The sequence below is a fragment of the Pygoscelis adeliae genome, unplaced genomic scaffold, assembly GCF_000699105.1.
Source record: "Pygoscelis adeliae isolate BGI_AS28 unplaced genomic scaffold, ASM69910v1 Scaffold156, whole genome shotgun sequence".
NCBI classification, from domain to species: Eukaryota; Metazoa; Chordata; class Aves; order Sphenisciformes; family Spheniscidae; genus Pygoscelis; species Pygoscelis adeliae.
In genome coordinates, this window is record NW_008825016.1 from 848,954 (window position 1) to 866,330 (window position 17,377).

A 17,377-nucleotide genomic window follows, 5' to 3' on the forward strand; every position below is an offset into this window, starting at 1 on the left:
CCTGAAGAGAAGCTGTGTCCTCTTCGTGCCTCCATTGATGTGCTAGAAGGGGAATATTTTTTCCTTTGTTACCCTGAGTCAATGCACGAACATTTTCAGGAAGAAGCATACACAATAAACTGGTACAAAGAAAATGCTGGAAAGCAGCAACTGATGAAGGAAACACACAGAATCGTTTCCCAAATGAATTTTCTGGAGTTTTGGCCAGCTGAACTCAGTGACTCTGGGAATTACTCTGTCACTTACAGGTGGGTACACAAGCCGGTGGGTGAACATCCTGCCTTTGCACTTGTCTGTGAAGCTAATTTCTTTGTCTTGCTTTGTATTGCTAATGGCATCCGTACAAAGGAGGTGCAGGGAACTACATTAACTGTGGTGTCATTTTCCACATCATTTCACAATAACCATCCAGGCAGACCTATAGTATTTACAAATAGCTATAGGCAGACGCAGCCTTTTAAAGGTTCTGTAAACCTTTTGATAAGGGAGGTAGCATTTCTGCTGGTTTGTGATTAATTGCCTAAGCAAAATGAGTGATAGGCAACCCTTCTGTCCACTGCCAAGTAGAAGGAAACATTTGCTTGTCTTCTCCACCAGACTTGTTCTTCCTTGCTGTGTTGAGTGGATCTCACGCTATGAGGCCTGCCAAGTGGTCTAGCTGTATAGAAGAGTAATAAACAAAGAGTGGCATAGCTGCACTCTGGTTTCTGTGCAAACCTTTGCATGCTTGGAGCCATTCAAAGAGCAAATGAAATCATTGGATTTGATTTCTTATCACTGTAGAACATCATGAGTCAAAAGGAGAAATAAGGATGGGCCTCAGTTATTTGGTGGCAATCTTCATTAGACCACCATGAAAGACTAAAGGACTAAATGAAAGGTTTGCTGCATAGAGTTCTTATGACTAACTTGCACCAAAACTGTAATTCAGCAATTGAATTACAATTGAAGCTATAATTAATTTTAAGCAGATTATTTTGCATGTAATGATTTCTGCTGTTCTCCAGGTAATATTTTTAAGGTTCTTGCCTGGTTCATAAAGGTTATGGGACTGCGGATACTGAAAAATGCTCTCCACATTTCTCCAGTAACATCGCAGACACAAGTTTGATAGTTTACAGTTTTAAGCTAGACTTCAATTGTTAACTTCCAAGTTAACTTGGAAGCTGAAAACGTCATGTTGTGTTTTCCCATGTACCATTATTATTATCGTCTTACTGATATTATTTTGAAAAGTACTGAGTCATGGTATCTGAAATGTTAAATATTATAAAAGAAAAGTCTGCTGGTAGAATATTTCTTTTGGGTTTATGCGATTTCTTTTTAATTGTAGGGCACTCTTTATCCAAATAGTAGGTAAAGCTTGAGAAGAATTTTGCTCACGTTGAACCCAATCTTAAGAGAATTGTCTTTAGGGGTGATGAGTATGGTAGTTTGGCTACTTTGTTGTGCAAGGTCATGCAAAGGTGGTATATTATTGAGTGCAGGCATTTGTCTGAAGTAGCAGGGTGAAGCCAGCTGTGTGTGAAGTTTTGGTGTGTAGGGGTTAACATTAGATAATACCTGACATAAGCTTGTCTGTTGTCATGGACCTGTACTTTTCATATCAAGTCTGAATTTGGCTTTAAATTTTGGCTTTATTGATGGCCACGATCAGTCGTCTGTACGGCACTTTACTAAATACAGTGCTAAAAAGCTATCAAATCTAACAACTCTACTGCCAGCACTAACCAGTGGTATAAAATGCACGCTCTGACTTATTTTGGCATGGGAAGGATAGGCAGAGAGCATACCTGAATCAGCAGGCTACTGAAGGAGGTTGTCATAAGGAGTCTAAAATAAAGGACAAAAGAGAGGAAAGCGGTGATAGCCCCAGCCTTAATTCACGATCCTTGCAGTTTTGTGATTATTTTAAGGACTTGGAGTCCTTACTGTCCTTACTTGGACAGTAAATCCACACTAAGTTACAAGAACTCTGTAAAATGAATATGAAAAAAATGTAAACTTCAAAACTGAGGGAAACAGCCTTACGTATAGAAGAAGGAGACGGCAGGGAAAGACCTTAAATAAAACTATTAGGATGAAGTTTGTTAAAATAAGTATTTGCTGGAAAACACAAAAATGTCTGAATTCTTTGTGAAATGTCTTGATTTGCTGATTTGCTTAAGCAAGAAACTCAGAAGAAAGGTTTTGATTACATCAAAACATTCATTTGGAATTAAGAGTTTTGATTTTCTGCTTTTTTGTTTCATTTTCTAGGATTATATTATGCTATTACATTTTAAAACTCAGTTTTGAAAGAAAGCATTTTTATTTTTGGGGAAAAAAAGTTTCTTAATTAAAAGAATATCTTTTGACCCCTCTGAAACAACTTTTTTTTTTCTTCTTCCAAAATTTCTTTCTGTTAGGCCCATACAGATACTTATTTTTCTGTTACGATCAGGATGAAGGCGCATGCCAGAATCTTGCAATCCTCATGCGGGAACTCTTCACAGGTCTCACCACTGGAACAATAGGCATAAGGGGATTTTTTTTCATGGGATTTTTTTTCATGGGCTTAGTTTATATGATGGTTCTCACTATTGGCAAGCATATTAAAGCAGTTACATTTCAGCAAATACAGAAGATTATTTGCAGAAACGGTTTTCTGCAGAAACAGAGGACTTTTAGTAGTCTCTATTGGTAGGGAAAAATTGTGGGCTTATTGTGGACTACTGAAGTGGTTTAAGATTGACAGTTGGAATTATCTTCATTTCAGAGCATTTAAAATAGGTTAAAGTTTTGGTTTTGAAAGCAGACATTCTAAGTATATTTTTATTTATCGTTTTTATTTTCAACTATTTAATTTAGAGATAAGTATTTGTAAGCTATATGGGAAATGATTTTTATATGATTTTATATGGGAAATACTTATAACTGTTTAGGCAGTTTTAGTGAACAAAGTGACACAAATATACTGCAGATTTTCGAGAAAAGTAAGACAACACACGTTGACAAATTTTGTAAACTAATTAAACTTAGGGATTTTTTTTCCTGATCTGTTACAACTGACAATATGCAAGAAGCGAGAGGTGAAAATGATGTAACAATGTATTTATGGTGTATTATCCACTTATTTTTGACTTAAGGAAGAATCGGAAGTTTTCCAGTTAAAGCAGAAGTGTCCTGCTGAGACATAGCATAGAAAGCTAAAGTGTGTGTGTATGTGTGTGTTGATGTGTTCACGTGTGTTTGTTAGTATAGTAGACTTAGGATATAAATTCAGGAATTAATAGGCATCACCTGTAAGCCTGAGTGTGTCCATCTTCAGCAACATTTCTTGAAAATAAAGGATTTTGTATGCACTTGTAGTGGGAAGGGTAAGCAGAAAAACTGTGTCACACATCTTTGGCAGGATTTCTAATTTGTATGGTTTTTCATAGCCTATATCCTGTGGTTATCAAAGAAAAAATCCGAATACAGAAAAGCAGGTCATCTGGTTGCTCTGTGTTGGTGACCTCGAAACTGAGGGAACTTACCAGTTCCTGAAAAAACTGAAAGTACAGAGGTCCATGATAAACACATGATACATTTTAAGATCCTAATACTGCTCATTTTTTCGATGTGTTTAGAACAGTTGCAAGCAGTGAGAACACGCACATTTAGAGTTAATATTGTAGTTTGGAAGGCAGAGTGACAGTTTCTTGCAGTAGATTGAAATATTGAGATAACACTGGCTTGTTGCAGTGATATAGCTAAGGGATGACTTAGAGTTGGCTATGTATCCAGTAAACTTGGTTCATATCCTCTAAGGGCTTTCACTTCCCTGTATCCTCTCCCGAGTCAAGCTAGTTTTTGTTGTTCCTTCTTGGTGGGTTTGGTGGGGGGAGTTGAAAGGCTGTTAAGCCAGAAATGGTTTTGTTCCCCACAGATTATTGCTAAAGAATCTCAGCAAGTGAAAACCAGGATAGAAATAGAACAGCTCAGACACTAGCAGTTTAAACAATACAACTTAATGCATTTTTTTTTGTTGAATATCACGTATATGGCAGACAACTGTAAATTACGTACACCAAATTCATCTTAGTTTGCATAGGTATGGTTTTGTCACCTTACAGGGAGCTGCTCCTTGCCAGATTTTGGCTCATCAGGTAGAATATCTTGATCCACTTTGGGTGAAATCCTCATATTTGTTGAAGTGATTTCACCAAATATGATCACAGAAGAAAGCCTCTGTGGAGTGACAGTGCTGAGAAAAACCTGTGGCTTTATTGATCCTTTTCTTCTATCTGCTGAATCTAGATAGTAAAATTGTATGTATTTTGTGGCTAGATCCGTAATTGCCTCTCCAGTAGTATTCAGATATTCAGTGTGATGCCTAAAGAAACACACAGACTTGGTGGAATTAATTGGAACTAATGTTTATGTCTACGCCTAAACTTACCTTAGGTACCTTTACTGTCAGGGAGAGAGAGAGGCCTTTCTGGGGCACAGATTATCTTGTCCTAAACCAAACACACAAAATAGGTCATGTAAACTGCACTCTAAAAGGGTGACTATTGACTGTGGTCCCACTGCTGACTGTGATTTAAATGAGTAAATGTGATGTTGAAGAATAGGTGAGAAGGACTCCACCCACCGTAAATACCCATGAGAGTACATCTCTGATGGAAAAGTTTTGATAAGGTTTTTCCTGTTTATGACACCATAGTTAAATGGTTGAGAAACCAAACCACTATGTTTTGATTTAGATAGTCAATTGCAATTATGAGTAATGAATATCTCAAGTGAGTAAGGAGAACAAGGAGAACCTGTGTAGGCTGAAAAGGGGCTATAATGCCAAGAGGGTGAGCAAAATACATAGATACTTCTGTTTGGGGAGCTTAAAAAGGGAGAAAAAACCAACCCAAAACTTGGTCTAAATTCATCATATAAATGGTGTCCTAATAGTTCTTCTGTATCTTGTAACAGTAAAAGACATGTCAGTCAAGAATGGTGTTTAAGCTGATAACACTTGTCAGGCTTGCTTCTCCATTTCAACTGCTTCATCCCCTTAGCCCTTCTCATCGAAATGATTCTTGACTAGTTTCAGTTCTCCTGGGAACGATTCCTTTTTCTTTTCTTGGAGACAGAAAGATTCAAACATATTTATGAAGATATGACTGACACTGGAGGGAAGTGCTCTGTGATTGCTGCTTTTGCTTTGTCAGACCCTACTTGTTCAGTAAAAAATGAGAGCTTTATGCACTAATTGCGAAATCTCACCCACTAATTTACAGCAGTGTATGACTTCCTCTTAAGCCCTAACTTTGCGAAAGTTAGCCCAACTTTGCCAAACTTAAGCCAAAAGTCCGCCATCTTCTTTTCCCTTGGTAGTCATGTATTTGGACATGAAATAACTCACAGCTATAATCTGATTCTTTAGAGGAATATGTGGATAGAACATAGTAGATATCGGAATGACAACTGTCAGCTCCTAGATACTCAAAAGAGGCATTTTTGGAGCATATGCACCTGATCTTTTATAGATACTGCATGGGACGTGATGACTTTGCTTTAGAAGTAGTAGTTCCTGGCTCTTCCAGTCAACCTGGTGTGGCCAGCTATCTCTGATCAGTGCAGACTGAAAGACAAAGAGGTGAATCCTTTCCAAAATGCCTTGTTTTGCAGACATGCTTGAATCCATAAGTGATTCTGTAATTCATGAGACTTGCGTAGTTTAGAAATATTTCCAAAATATCGGTGACTGTCTGCACAGTATCAAACAATGAATAACGTTGCTTTATGAACAACAGCAGAATTCCCCATCTTATTTTTGACATATTTTACAAATATTTTTTTCAGTTACTGCTTTAGACCTTAGCAATGCATAGATTAAACCTGCAAAATCACTAGCTGATTCAAGGTTCTAAAACTCTTTTATGCTCACTTGTAACTATACATGATGCCACAGATTGCTGCATTCTTGTTCTGGTCGATATAGCATATATTGTCATATTTCATAGCTATAATTGTATTGTCAAATGTTTTCTGGTAGATGATTTAGTTTAGATCATCTCTTTTGTTATGGGAAATAACACATATTTTGGGGTGGAAAAGCAATAAAGGGGAATATAAATAATTAGGTCACTGTAGATGTACTTTTTACCTAACAGATGTATTAGAGAATTTATTTGTATTTTGTTGTGTAACTCACTAAGCTACATTCCTTTAAAAGGCTCCTAAAACTGATTTTACTAATTTTTTTTTTCATAGCAATGGAAAACAAAATTTCACAATTCAAAAGTGGACCTTGAATGTACTTGAAAGAAATGAAAGCAGCTGTTTCAACAAAAATCATTTAACTACAGAAATTAAAAATTCTGGAACTGGTCATTCACTGAAATGCAGTGATTTGTCTGTCAATGAAAATGACAGCATAACATGGTACAAGGTAATTATTGAAACAGTGTCACTCAAATCATTGGCTATAGAAACGAAATACCTGATTGCAGGAAAAATTAATTACAAACAAATTTTTAGAAGCATCTGCAAACCTTGTAAAGCTTTAATTTCTCAGGTTATTAGAGAAAGAAAACCTTTAGACAGATATACAGGAGAAAGTTTTTCTCTGGTCTCAGATTTGTTCGAAAAATGTACCTGTAATCAGAAATTATTAATAAAGTGGTAGTGTGGAATGGTAAAAGCTCTGATGCACACGTCTGTTTGCTGGTTTAGCCAGCTGCTACTTTGTTGATATGGATTATTACCTTGACACTAAATGAGGTGCCAAGATATTTGTTTTACAGTTGGCATGTGCTTGTAATGCAATTGCAAACTTTTCAATTTTGCTGCTTCTGAACACTTTTTACAAAACGTGTAACAGGTCTAGTTCTGTGCATTTCAGGCAAATTATTGGTCTTCTCTCTACCAGCTTTGTCAGAGCATAGATGATAGTTGTGTAAGCACCTGTAAGTGTTGGGTGTTGTGCTCAACTGTTGGGTGAAGCACCCTGAATAGGTTTCTTCGACCCTGTCCCAATGCATCGCCTTGACTAGTGCTCCTTATTCCTCTCAGGTGTCCTGGTTGGAGTAACAGACCCTGTTCACTCCGTGTTCTATCAGTTTCAGGAAAGGATTTTGACAGCTTTAGTATGGGCATCTGGATTCTGCCTGGCAGAATGAGCCACAGCCCTGCTTCCTTGTCCTTCAGGGCCTGGGCGGATAGGACCGTTGATGGATAGGGTCATAGGTGGGTATGTTTTCCTCAGTAAAGGACCATACCCCAGACTGACCTCTGTCATGGCTAAGCTGAGCATACCGATGCCTAATATTTTAATGCCTAATACTGTGTCAGACAGGTGAAGCAGCCATCCTTGCGCCTAAATATCTTTTGGTGCTTGATTGGGTGAAAATTTTCAAAGCCTTCCTATCACATCCTAAGCTGAGATGATAGATAAAACAGGGATGGTCACACATGCCTTTTGTATAAGAGCCTGGTAGTAAGCATATGCATCCAGGAAATATCCATTCCCTGGACAATTTCCAGCAGTGATCATTTCCCTTCTTGATCTAAGGTAATTCAGATATTCGAATATTGCTGCGTTTTCACAGGACATTTCACTCAGCATGTGCTATGAATTAAAAAAAACCCAACAAACCAGAGTTTGTTTTGGGGGATAGGGAGGTAAACAAACGTGAGTCCAACTCTTGTCGCCCTCTGAGATGGTCACTTTCCCTATTGTTGAGGCATTTTGCTTTAACCTGAAAGCTCCTCATAAGTCTAGACAGCTTTTAGCCACAAGTAGGTGACACCTACAGACCCAAGCCATCATTTTGAAAAAAACAGATGAGTGCATTTAAATTCCCGATACAATATTTTTATAGTCAGACGCTTACTTGGAATTGCAATGCTCTGACCTTCTAATGGGTTAAATGTTGCATTTAAGTGACCGTGACTGAAAATTGCGCCCCTACCTCTTTTGGGCCAGATAAACATGATTGAGATAGTGAAAGAGTGATGGTGACACTTCATTTCAAAAATCATTTTTAACTTCTTTAAGATTTTGAATGTATGTTTGCTACAGAATAGTATTTTCTGTCTTCATTGATGAAGGACTGTAAGAACTATGAAAATGAAACAGAGCGGGAACTGGATTTTAAAACCTTAACAGTACAGCACGCTGGGATATATACCTGTAAAATTTTAATCAGTCATGAAGGAAAGACATACCACAGCACAAACACAATTAAGCTGATAGTAGAAGAAGGTAAGAAAGCTTTCTGAAATTTTGAAGCATGCTTTTTGGTTCTCCTTACTATGGAGATTTTTAATTACAGCTCTCATTTGATAAATATATACAAGGATGATCAAATCTCATAATCTGAAATATTTTGCAATAATTTCAAAAATAAAAAAGCAGCAGCAGAAGTTTATATGACATATTACCAATTTTGGAAAATTTATTTAGTATGTTTTCCCTGCAGTTTTATTTTTTTCAAAATTAGCTGCTGTAAGTAAGTCATGCAAACTTACTAGGAGTTTTGGGGAAGAGCCTTTCCAACCATTGTAAATTGTGCACTGTATATGCATGCATGTGGACAAAATTCAACAGGACATACTGTGTTTTAAACTACTCAGTAATGACAGAGTCCAGATATTGTTCTTTGAATTAGATGGAATCTATGTGATTAGTTTTAGAAATAAAGCAAATGTGTAATTTTTACTGTGGTAGAATGTAAGTAAGCTATTACTTCAATAGCAGTACTTCTTTCTATTTCAGATGCACCAGAGGCTGTAACTTTGGAGATAGTTGGACGCGATGAAGAAATTGAAACAGAAATAGGTATTAAATTAGTACAAAAGTCTTTGTGGTAGCTACTGCATATATATGCCATGGTTGATGGTCTGGTTAAGTATAATCAAACTAAGAATTGTCTGTGCACCCTCCTGGATCTGATCCATCTTCACATCTGGTTATGTTTTGCCTAGTGTATTCCATGATTGATATACAAGTACACTAAATTTACCCTTTTACAGAGGCAGAAGCCGAGGCTGCTGCTATGACCAGCAAGGGAAAGTGGTGGTGATGATAAACCAGCTCTCCATGGCTTTCTTTTGTAGATAGCAAACCCCACGGAGTGATGTGTGAAAAACGTCGGTTTGTTCAGCGAACAGCAATAATGAGTAATCCCCTTAATACCTGATGCAGTTGAGGATGTTATTCTGCAGGGAAGTGAGAAGTGTGAGGGCTGGCAGTCCTGGCCGTGTAAGCATGTGGATCTGTCACTGCTGAAAAAAATTGGGTATATTGTCAAAAGCCAAACCCTTGACTGTGCTTCTAGCTGGGAGTAGGTTAGATAACACGGTCTGCAGGCTTCATACGGTGTTGGACAGGATCCAGGATTTTTTGATTGAGGCTGTAATTAATTTTTAAAAACCGAATTTTACCTGTCTTTTTCCTTTCCTGTGCCTGAGGGCTTCTCCTGTCTGGTTACCCAGTCCTTCCTGTCCAAGTCTGAAAAATCATATTTACCCCTTCTGTTGCTCATATGTGTATCTCATTTGCTCAGCCAGAACCTCAGATGCTAATTTTCCTTCCTTCCTACAAATACGCGTTGGTAGGTCCTTTTTCCAATAGTAGTACCCCAATCCTATGATGCCTCATGTCTCCCAACCTCCCAGTACACCCCCCCTGCACAGTTCTTCCCCCTTACTATGCTTGTCCCAACCCTTAGAAGGTAGCAGCGTTCAGCATTAAATGATTATGAATCATCTGTCTTCCATCTCTTACCTGCCTTGGTAAGATCATTTGATAAGGTCATTGAAGTACCTGGTGAGTGATGAGACAGATGGCATGGTGGAGAGTGAAGGGAATTTTGGATGGCCTTTCAAACCTGTCATTGCTTAGATGTTCTGTAATATTTCCCCCGAAATAGCTGTTGTGTATGGTGAAATGGTAGAGTTGCAAGGTAGATGATGCTAGAAGTTGAGGTCTGTGTTTCAGTCTGTGCAACTGTCATTTGGATTTCTAAGGTCTGAATCAAAGATGGGCAGATTTTCAGCTGGATCCTGCTTTAAAGGTTCTTAAGCAATTCCACTGGAAGCATCCACTCTGATAAATCTCGAGAAGGCAGCTTATAATGTGTGCCCTTAGAGAATTCCTGGGCAGGCCTCGCTTACTGGAAAGCATTTGTGCATGATGGCCTGAACAAGAACTAATGTGCGGCTTTTGTGGCTTACTAATGGGCATTCTGGATGTGTTCCCTGGAAATGATGCTGGCATAGCCTAGAAATGGTGTTGTAAAGTTGCAGATACCCTCAGGTCAAGCTTCCCATGACAATGTTTAAAATAAAATGCCTTGCAACTCATCAAATCTCACACTGCAGAGCTGCAGCCTTCTGCCTTTATTTTCCTAAGTGTACAGCTGTCTTTTTACTTTTGCTCTTCCTTACAATTAACCAGACTCTAAGGGGTGGTTCCTGTCACTTCCAGTTAGTGCTCTGAAAGGGTACAAAGTAGCTGACTGGCTAAGTGACTTACTCACACTTTCAGGATTATGCTGATTTCCAGGTGTGGAGCTGGGATGAGAATTTCTTCTGCGAGGGGCTCTAACAGGTTTTGTTTTTTCTTTGAGTAATAGTGTATACTTTAGCTATTATAATCAATTGGTTGTAATTCCCCTTACCAGTTACTTACTTTTACCTGGCCCTGGGGCACTGGTGATAGTGTGATAGAGCTCTCCCGTTCTCTGCCTGCAGCTCACAGTTTAGTTCATAGAATCATAGAGTATCTCGAGTTGGAAGGGAGCCATAAGGATCATCGAGTCCAACTCCCTTTAGTTCTCTAAAGCCTGAAATGCTCTGGCCTATTTAAACTCTTCCGGCTGTGACAGAGTTTATCTGAGAGAAAGCAGTGGATGACTGTCACTCTTCAACAGGGTGCGAGAGAGAACCCTGTGCATGGTTGCTGAAGCCACCACCAGTGCAGGTGGAACACGTATGAAACATCGTGCAGGGGCTGCGAAGTCCAGAAAGGAGCACAGCTTGTGGGATACGTTGCCTGGAAAGCTGACATTTTACTGCACTGTGAACATGAATGCTTCTTCTGACTAGATCTTCTCATGTTATGCTTTGTTTAGGTAAAGAAGAGACACTCAATTGCACAGGTTTCTTGGGTTATTATATGCGAGAAGATGCCAGCATCTACTGGTTAATTAATCAAACGTTTCCAAAAAAATGCTCAGGTATCCCCGAGAATGAACCTTCAATATGTGAAGAAGAGTTCAAAAACTTACAGTAGGTTTCCTGAAAATACTGCACTTCTGTTTGTATGTGATAATGTCCTGCACTTTGTGGACTGCAAATTCAGTAAAATGTCTGAGGTTATTTTAGAACTTTTTTCTCAAAATCTGCCTCTCAGCTGGTTGTAGGTTTCTGTACAGATAGTGTTGCTAACACCATTCCTTGTTGCAGGTTGGGAAACAAGTTCTATGTCACAAGGCTACTACGGATTAGAAAAGTAACAGACGAGGACATGCATCATAATTTCACCTGCATGTTGCAAGCTGATGAAAGAACACAAATAAAAATAATGAAATTGAAGAAAGGTATGGTATAATCTATGAATCATACTCCTCATACATAATCATTAATCGTGCCAGCCGTCTCAATCCTGTGGGCAGGGTACTGATTTCAGAACATCTCTCCAGATATGTCTCTCTGCTTATGAAGGCCCTGGTCCATCTAGTGCTGGACCTAACAACCCCCCTGGGTGATTCCTCCTGCTCTGAGACAGGGGCAGCAGGGGTTGCTGCTACGTCTGCTAGAGCAGCTGTGTGAGGGATCCATAGTTCAACCGCTGCTGCTGTGGACACAGCTGGGGAGGCTGAGCTATGCTCTGGCTGACAGATCCCTGGGAGGCACTTTGTTAGATCCCATGATGGAGCGTTCCCTGTGCTCTCCTACTCATCAGAGTGGTGGGATCACGGGGGTTAACTACTCAAAGCTTGGTGCAGCCCAGAGTCTGCTGTTTGGATCACTTTATTTATTAAGCAGCTCTTTCTAAAATGAAAATCTAAGGTTTTGGTTGGTTTTTGTGGGTTTTTTGGTTGTTTGTTTTTTTTTCTTTCCTGGAAAGGTCAATCTTATATTCCTGATAATGCCTGAAACGTTGTGATCGACCGTTTCTCTCTTCTCAGGGACTCTATCCTTCTAGCTATGGAAAGCTGACCTCTACCATATAGCAGTACTTCACATTTATAGTCCAGACAGCCTGGAGATTCATGGCAAAAGGGCATTCTCTTCTTGTTTTCCATCTCTCTCAGACCTTTCCAAGCTTTACTGGAAGGAAGTATGTGAAAATAGACTAGTCAAAAGATGATGCATATAATAAAGCAGATGAGATACAGACTACAATGAGCATGACTTGACAGTGCCTTCATAAAGACTTCACAAAGATTTAAGGGTTAAAAATCTGTATTTGGAACTAAAAAGACAAAGATAACAATAATAATTAAGAAAAAAAAAAAAGCCTGAAAGAGACTAGAGACAGAAGAAAAAAAAAAAGATCTTGGCCAAAGACATTAAAGGGGACATTAAGGACTGTTATGGATGGACTGATAGAGGGGTGAAAGGTAGAGAATGACAGGAAATAATAAAGAACCTGAAGAAAACTCATCGTAAAAGTGGGTGACCACCAGTTTGGGATGCTGTACATCTATGAGGATCTGTAGTGTCAGTCTTGATCCCACATACAGTTCATGTATGTGTGTGGAGGGTGTGAGAATGCGTGCAAGATTGTTTTTCCAGTTTTTAGAGTAATCCATGTCCAGTAGTTCTTCTCCATCTTGGGACAAATGGCATGCATATGTGCTTGAAGTATTAGCAGGAAAGGATTCACATCAACATTGTGATTTTTTGGGGTGATTTTAAGATACCATTGGTATTGAATACAGTAGTCTTATCTTATAACACTCTTTGTTAAGGCTATAATTTCCTGGGTTTCTGTTTTACAGGGAACACCCGAGATCTGCCTGTGCGCATATTTACAACTGGAATGGTCCTTGCTGTCCTGTTTCCATGCATTGCTGTAGCTGCGGTGTTTGTCTGTGTGATGTTCAGAGTCGACTTAGTTCTATTTTACAGGAACGTATGCAGAAGAGACGACACTGCTGGAGGTATGACTTGGCTAAGGCTGACATTGAAATAAGTGTATTGATTAAAAAATAGTTTCTGGTAGGTTCTATAAAACAATCATCTTTGAGGAAGAGACAAAATAAATCCAGGCAGGAGTTTTGTGAGTAGAAACAGCAAAGAATATGTAAAAAAGAACTTGATGGTCAGGTGCTAAAGTGAGTTTGTTATACACCTAGGGCAGTAACAGCAGATAAATACAGTGAAGAAGCTGCCTCTAGAGCAGGTAGCGGAAGGGACGTGGTTAGATGCTGTTCAGATGTGGTCTGTTCTGCCATATTCTTCGTCACAAAAGTTGGTGAAGGTGGAGAAGTTTGCAATTATCTATCTGCAAAGAGGATGAGCACTCTGGAGTTGTCAGACAAACAGACTGACAGAAATTTGTTTTCACCTCACTGATGCCCTTCAGTGAGGTGAAGGTTAAAATTCTTCCTCGACTGTAGAGGCCATTGCAATGTTTATAGGTTTGTCGCTAAATGCACTTAGGGAGAGCAGGAGGGCACACTGCCAGTATCTTACCAGGCAGCATCGCTGTGACCTTGTCTTACGGAGCAAGCCTGACAGTTACGCAATTCTGGGTATAATTTTTCTGAAAATTGTGGTGAAAAAACTTGCTGTATATAGGTACCTGATTTTCTTAGCCCTACTTAGTCTCTAAGTCAGCTTGAATAAAGCTTGAATAAACTGCAGTGGTTGGAGATTTCTCAGTAATGTGTGGATGTCATTTATGCCTGCCAGTGTTATATATATATCTGTTGATCTTAGCTATCACTGCGTACACTGGCTTACAGGGAGGATCTCTGAGAACCTGGACTAGGCCACCCTGGAGGAACTGATTGTCTGGTACTAGGCAATGGATTTCCTACTCCTAGAGCTCTTGCTTGTGTAGGGTTTCATGGGTTTTAGTTTGTGCTCTCTCTTATGAATTACACGTAGTAAAGTATCCAGAAAGGGAAGCAAAGAAGTACAGTTTAAGATGCAAAGCTATGTGCACCGTTGTTATCAATCCAGCTAGTTGTTCTGTGGCAAGGTTCAGATATTGCTCAGTGTGGTAGACCTGGCCTCTGAATTGGTCTTGGATTTTGTGTTTGTAAATTACTGCCCAAAGCATGACCAGACATGGTATACTCTTAAAATAATAAATTGGTTTATTGTCTTTGCCAGTACCCATTCTACAGAACTACTTGATAGTCTTAGACAAAGAGTAAAATAAATGTGGAAATCTGCAGTATCTCTTGAATAGTGTTCTTATCAGGTTACAGACACATTTTTTGCTTCCCTTCATTTTCTTGATCATCACAGATGTGACATTAACAGATTAAATTAATCTGATTTTCTTTAAAAAACACCTTAATGTAAAAGGATATGTTATTTTCAAATATTTGCCAAATGCAATCAGAATCTTTTGTATCAAATTTAAATTCATTCAGGATTTTTTTTTGTTTGAAGGCTGTTCGGGGTATCGAAGGAAAGAGCAGGAGTTTCTAGATGCTTTGCTACTGAGACAATAACTTTGAAGACCAGAATGGTGGATCAGATACTGTATTTCTAATGGTTGCTAACAAGATAACAATTGGTGATTTCTTTCCAGATGGAAAAGAATATGATGCATTTGTGTCTTACCTGAAAGACTGCGTTTCTCCTACTGAAGAAGAGAGAGAATTTGCTTTGAAGATATTACCCATGGTATTAGAAGAAAACTTTGGGTACAAGTTATGTATATTTGAAAGGGATGTATCCCCTGGAGGAGGTAAGTGTATTGAATGTTCTTGTCATTAAATAGGCACATCATTTTCACACAAAGATAAAAGTCTGTAATTAGAAGGAAGTCTGTCAAATGTGTTGTGCATTGAAATGCTACATTTTTCATTTAATCTAGACTATGTGCATGCAAAGTTCGTATGCACACATTTTACATATTTTATACATATATTTATGAATTCATATGCACCTACACACCTGGACACATGCACATCTTTAATTACACAGAACCAAGAGGAACAGATGAAAAAGCTAGCACAGAGAAAGTTAAGGTGAGAACACAGATGTCAGACGTTTCACAGTAATAGTGCTCTTGCTCTGCTTTTGCTGAGAGCAGGCGCCTGTGAATGAACTCACCTTTACTGCACAGAGCAGCTGGTGTCTCTGGTACTAGTTATTCTCAGGTAACTCATATGATTGCTGTATCTTCAGTGTGGTGGTTGAAACCGTTTTGTGAATGTAATGGATGCCATAACAAAATAGAGATGAGAACACGGAATTTTGTTTCTCTAAATGGCCTATGGATAGGTGGCTTTTTGCAGATGCTTGGAAAAAAGATACTGGGGGATTCCATTTAGTCCAAAGATCTAGTTGAGGCATAAGATTTCATTGTTAAAAACACAGAACAATAAGGTCAGTTAGCCTTCTTCGCAAAGCAGGATCTTCTCTCCTTGTATCCATTCCTGACATTTTTCTAACCTGAGAGGTGCCACAACTCTCCCAAGCCATTTTTTTCCAGTTAGTCTCTCTCCTTAAGTATTAAAAAAGGGTTTCAGAAGTGTTCAATCTGATTCTTTCAATAATTTCAGCTTATTTCCTTGCAATAGTTTTAGCTTATTTCCTTTTCTCTGGTCTGATCCATTGTGAATATGGAAAACAGAGCATTTCCTTCTATTTACAGGAGCCTTTGGTGTGTTGTAATACCCTTGTCAGCCTCCTTCTCCTCTCAGTTTTCTCTTCTTTAGGTTACTCCTGCAGTTTGCTTTGTCTTTCTCTACAGTGCATGTTTTCTAGATCTCTGGTTTCTGTAGACATCGTTGTCCCATGGTGCTGAAGCAAGCACAGGAAGTTGTGCATGAGAATTCAATTTGGTGCATGGGTGTTTGAAGGGTATCACCATTTGATTTCATTCATCGCTTGTCATGACAAAAGTCATGGATCTAAAACACAGCTGGAACCCATTCTGTCATCACATGCTAGTCTTCTCAGCCTTGTATTACTGGCAATAGGTTTGGATATTCGGTGATTTAAAGGAAGGAGTAACCTGAGAGTTAACGAAATATTTGGAGAGAGGTTGCTGTTGGTGACTTTCTGTGGAATCACTCCAATGGTATCTATTATGAAAGAGCAAAGAGATGTCTGGTTGGAGGAAAAATAAATTTTGCTGTCACCTTCTATCCGTGTGACTACTGACAAACAGCTGTCTAGGGTAGCTGGAGATTGTATGTAGGTTTTGTCTGCTCCGGAGAACACGCTTTGGCCATACCTGAGCTCATTTTCGCAGACTCTTAATCTGTAATGCATATTAATCTCTTCTTAGGGACAGGATGCTTACATGCCGTCACTTTATAAGGGGAACATTTTTGGTACATGTGCAATTGTTAAACGATAAGTCGATTCAGTGCCTATCCTTTCAATTTAGTTTAATAACGCATTTATTTTTAATTTGCAGCGGTTGTTGATGATATCCATTCATTCATTGACAAAAGTCGAAGATTAATCATTATACTGAGCCAGAACTACGTTTCTGACAGAGCCATATACGAACTTGAGAGTGGACTGCATAAAGCCTTAGTTGAAAGGAAAACTAAGATCATATTAATTGAATATATGCCTATAAGTGACTATAATTTCTTGCCAGAATCACTGTCTCTTTTACCATCAAAGACAGTTGTGAAGTGGAAAAAGGATAAATCTCTTCCCTTGAATTCCAGATTTTGGAAGAACCTTCGGTACCTGATGCCAGCGAAACCTACCAAGATAAACACCAAAGGGCACTATAATAATCGTGACCTAGGCTCACAAGGGGCTCAACCATGGACTGAGGGCTGTGACTTTAATGCAGTTGTATAACAATTCTGGAGACAGAAGATTCTGCAGAAAACTGCGGATTTTGCTAACTACTAGAAAACACAAACTGCGCACTTACTTTGGGAAGATAGTGTTCATAAGAGGCCAAGTCTGAGACCTGAGAAGAATATAGAAATTGTTACAGTGGCTAGGATGATGTTAACCCCAATGCTAAATACTATCCCAGAGAGAGTTTCCTCAGTGATCTGCACAAGGAGCAGAAATCTGATTCTGCTTAGGACTTACCACATGGCATGAAGCACAATGCAAAACATTTTGATTTCACATTTTCCAGTAATGTACAATAGAATCATAGGATCATAGAATCATAGAATCATGAAGGTTGGAAAAGAACTCTAAGATCATCGAGTCCAACCATCAACTCAACACCACC

General features: G+C 38.9%; 1 protein-coding gene across 1 annotated transcript in view; it reads left to right on the forward strand.

The window, feature by feature from the left end:
* Positions 1-16,986, forward strand: part of IL18R1 (interleukin 18 receptor 1) — an 18,127-nt gene extending 1,141 nt beyond the window's left edge. Inside the window, exons 2-10 of the mRNA XM_009326240.1 lie at positions 8-248; positions 6,235-6,412; positions 8,074-8,227; positions 8,741-8,803; positions 11,100-11,256; positions 11,434-11,567; positions 12,975-13,136; positions 14,744-14,902; positions 16,586-16,986. Coding sequence (XP_009324515.1) covers positions 8-248; positions 6,235-6,412; positions 8,074-8,227; positions 8,741-8,803; positions 11,100-11,256; positions 11,434-11,567; positions 12,975-13,136; positions 14,744-14,902; positions 16,586-16,986 — 1,649 coding nt within the window. The remainder of the gene's footprint in view (positions 1-7; positions 249-6,234; positions 6,413-8,073; positions 8,228-8,740; positions 8,804-11,099; positions 11,257-11,433; positions 11,568-12,974; positions 13,137-14,743; positions 14,903-16,585) is intronic.
* Positions 16,987-17,377: the final 391 nt, after the last annotated feature.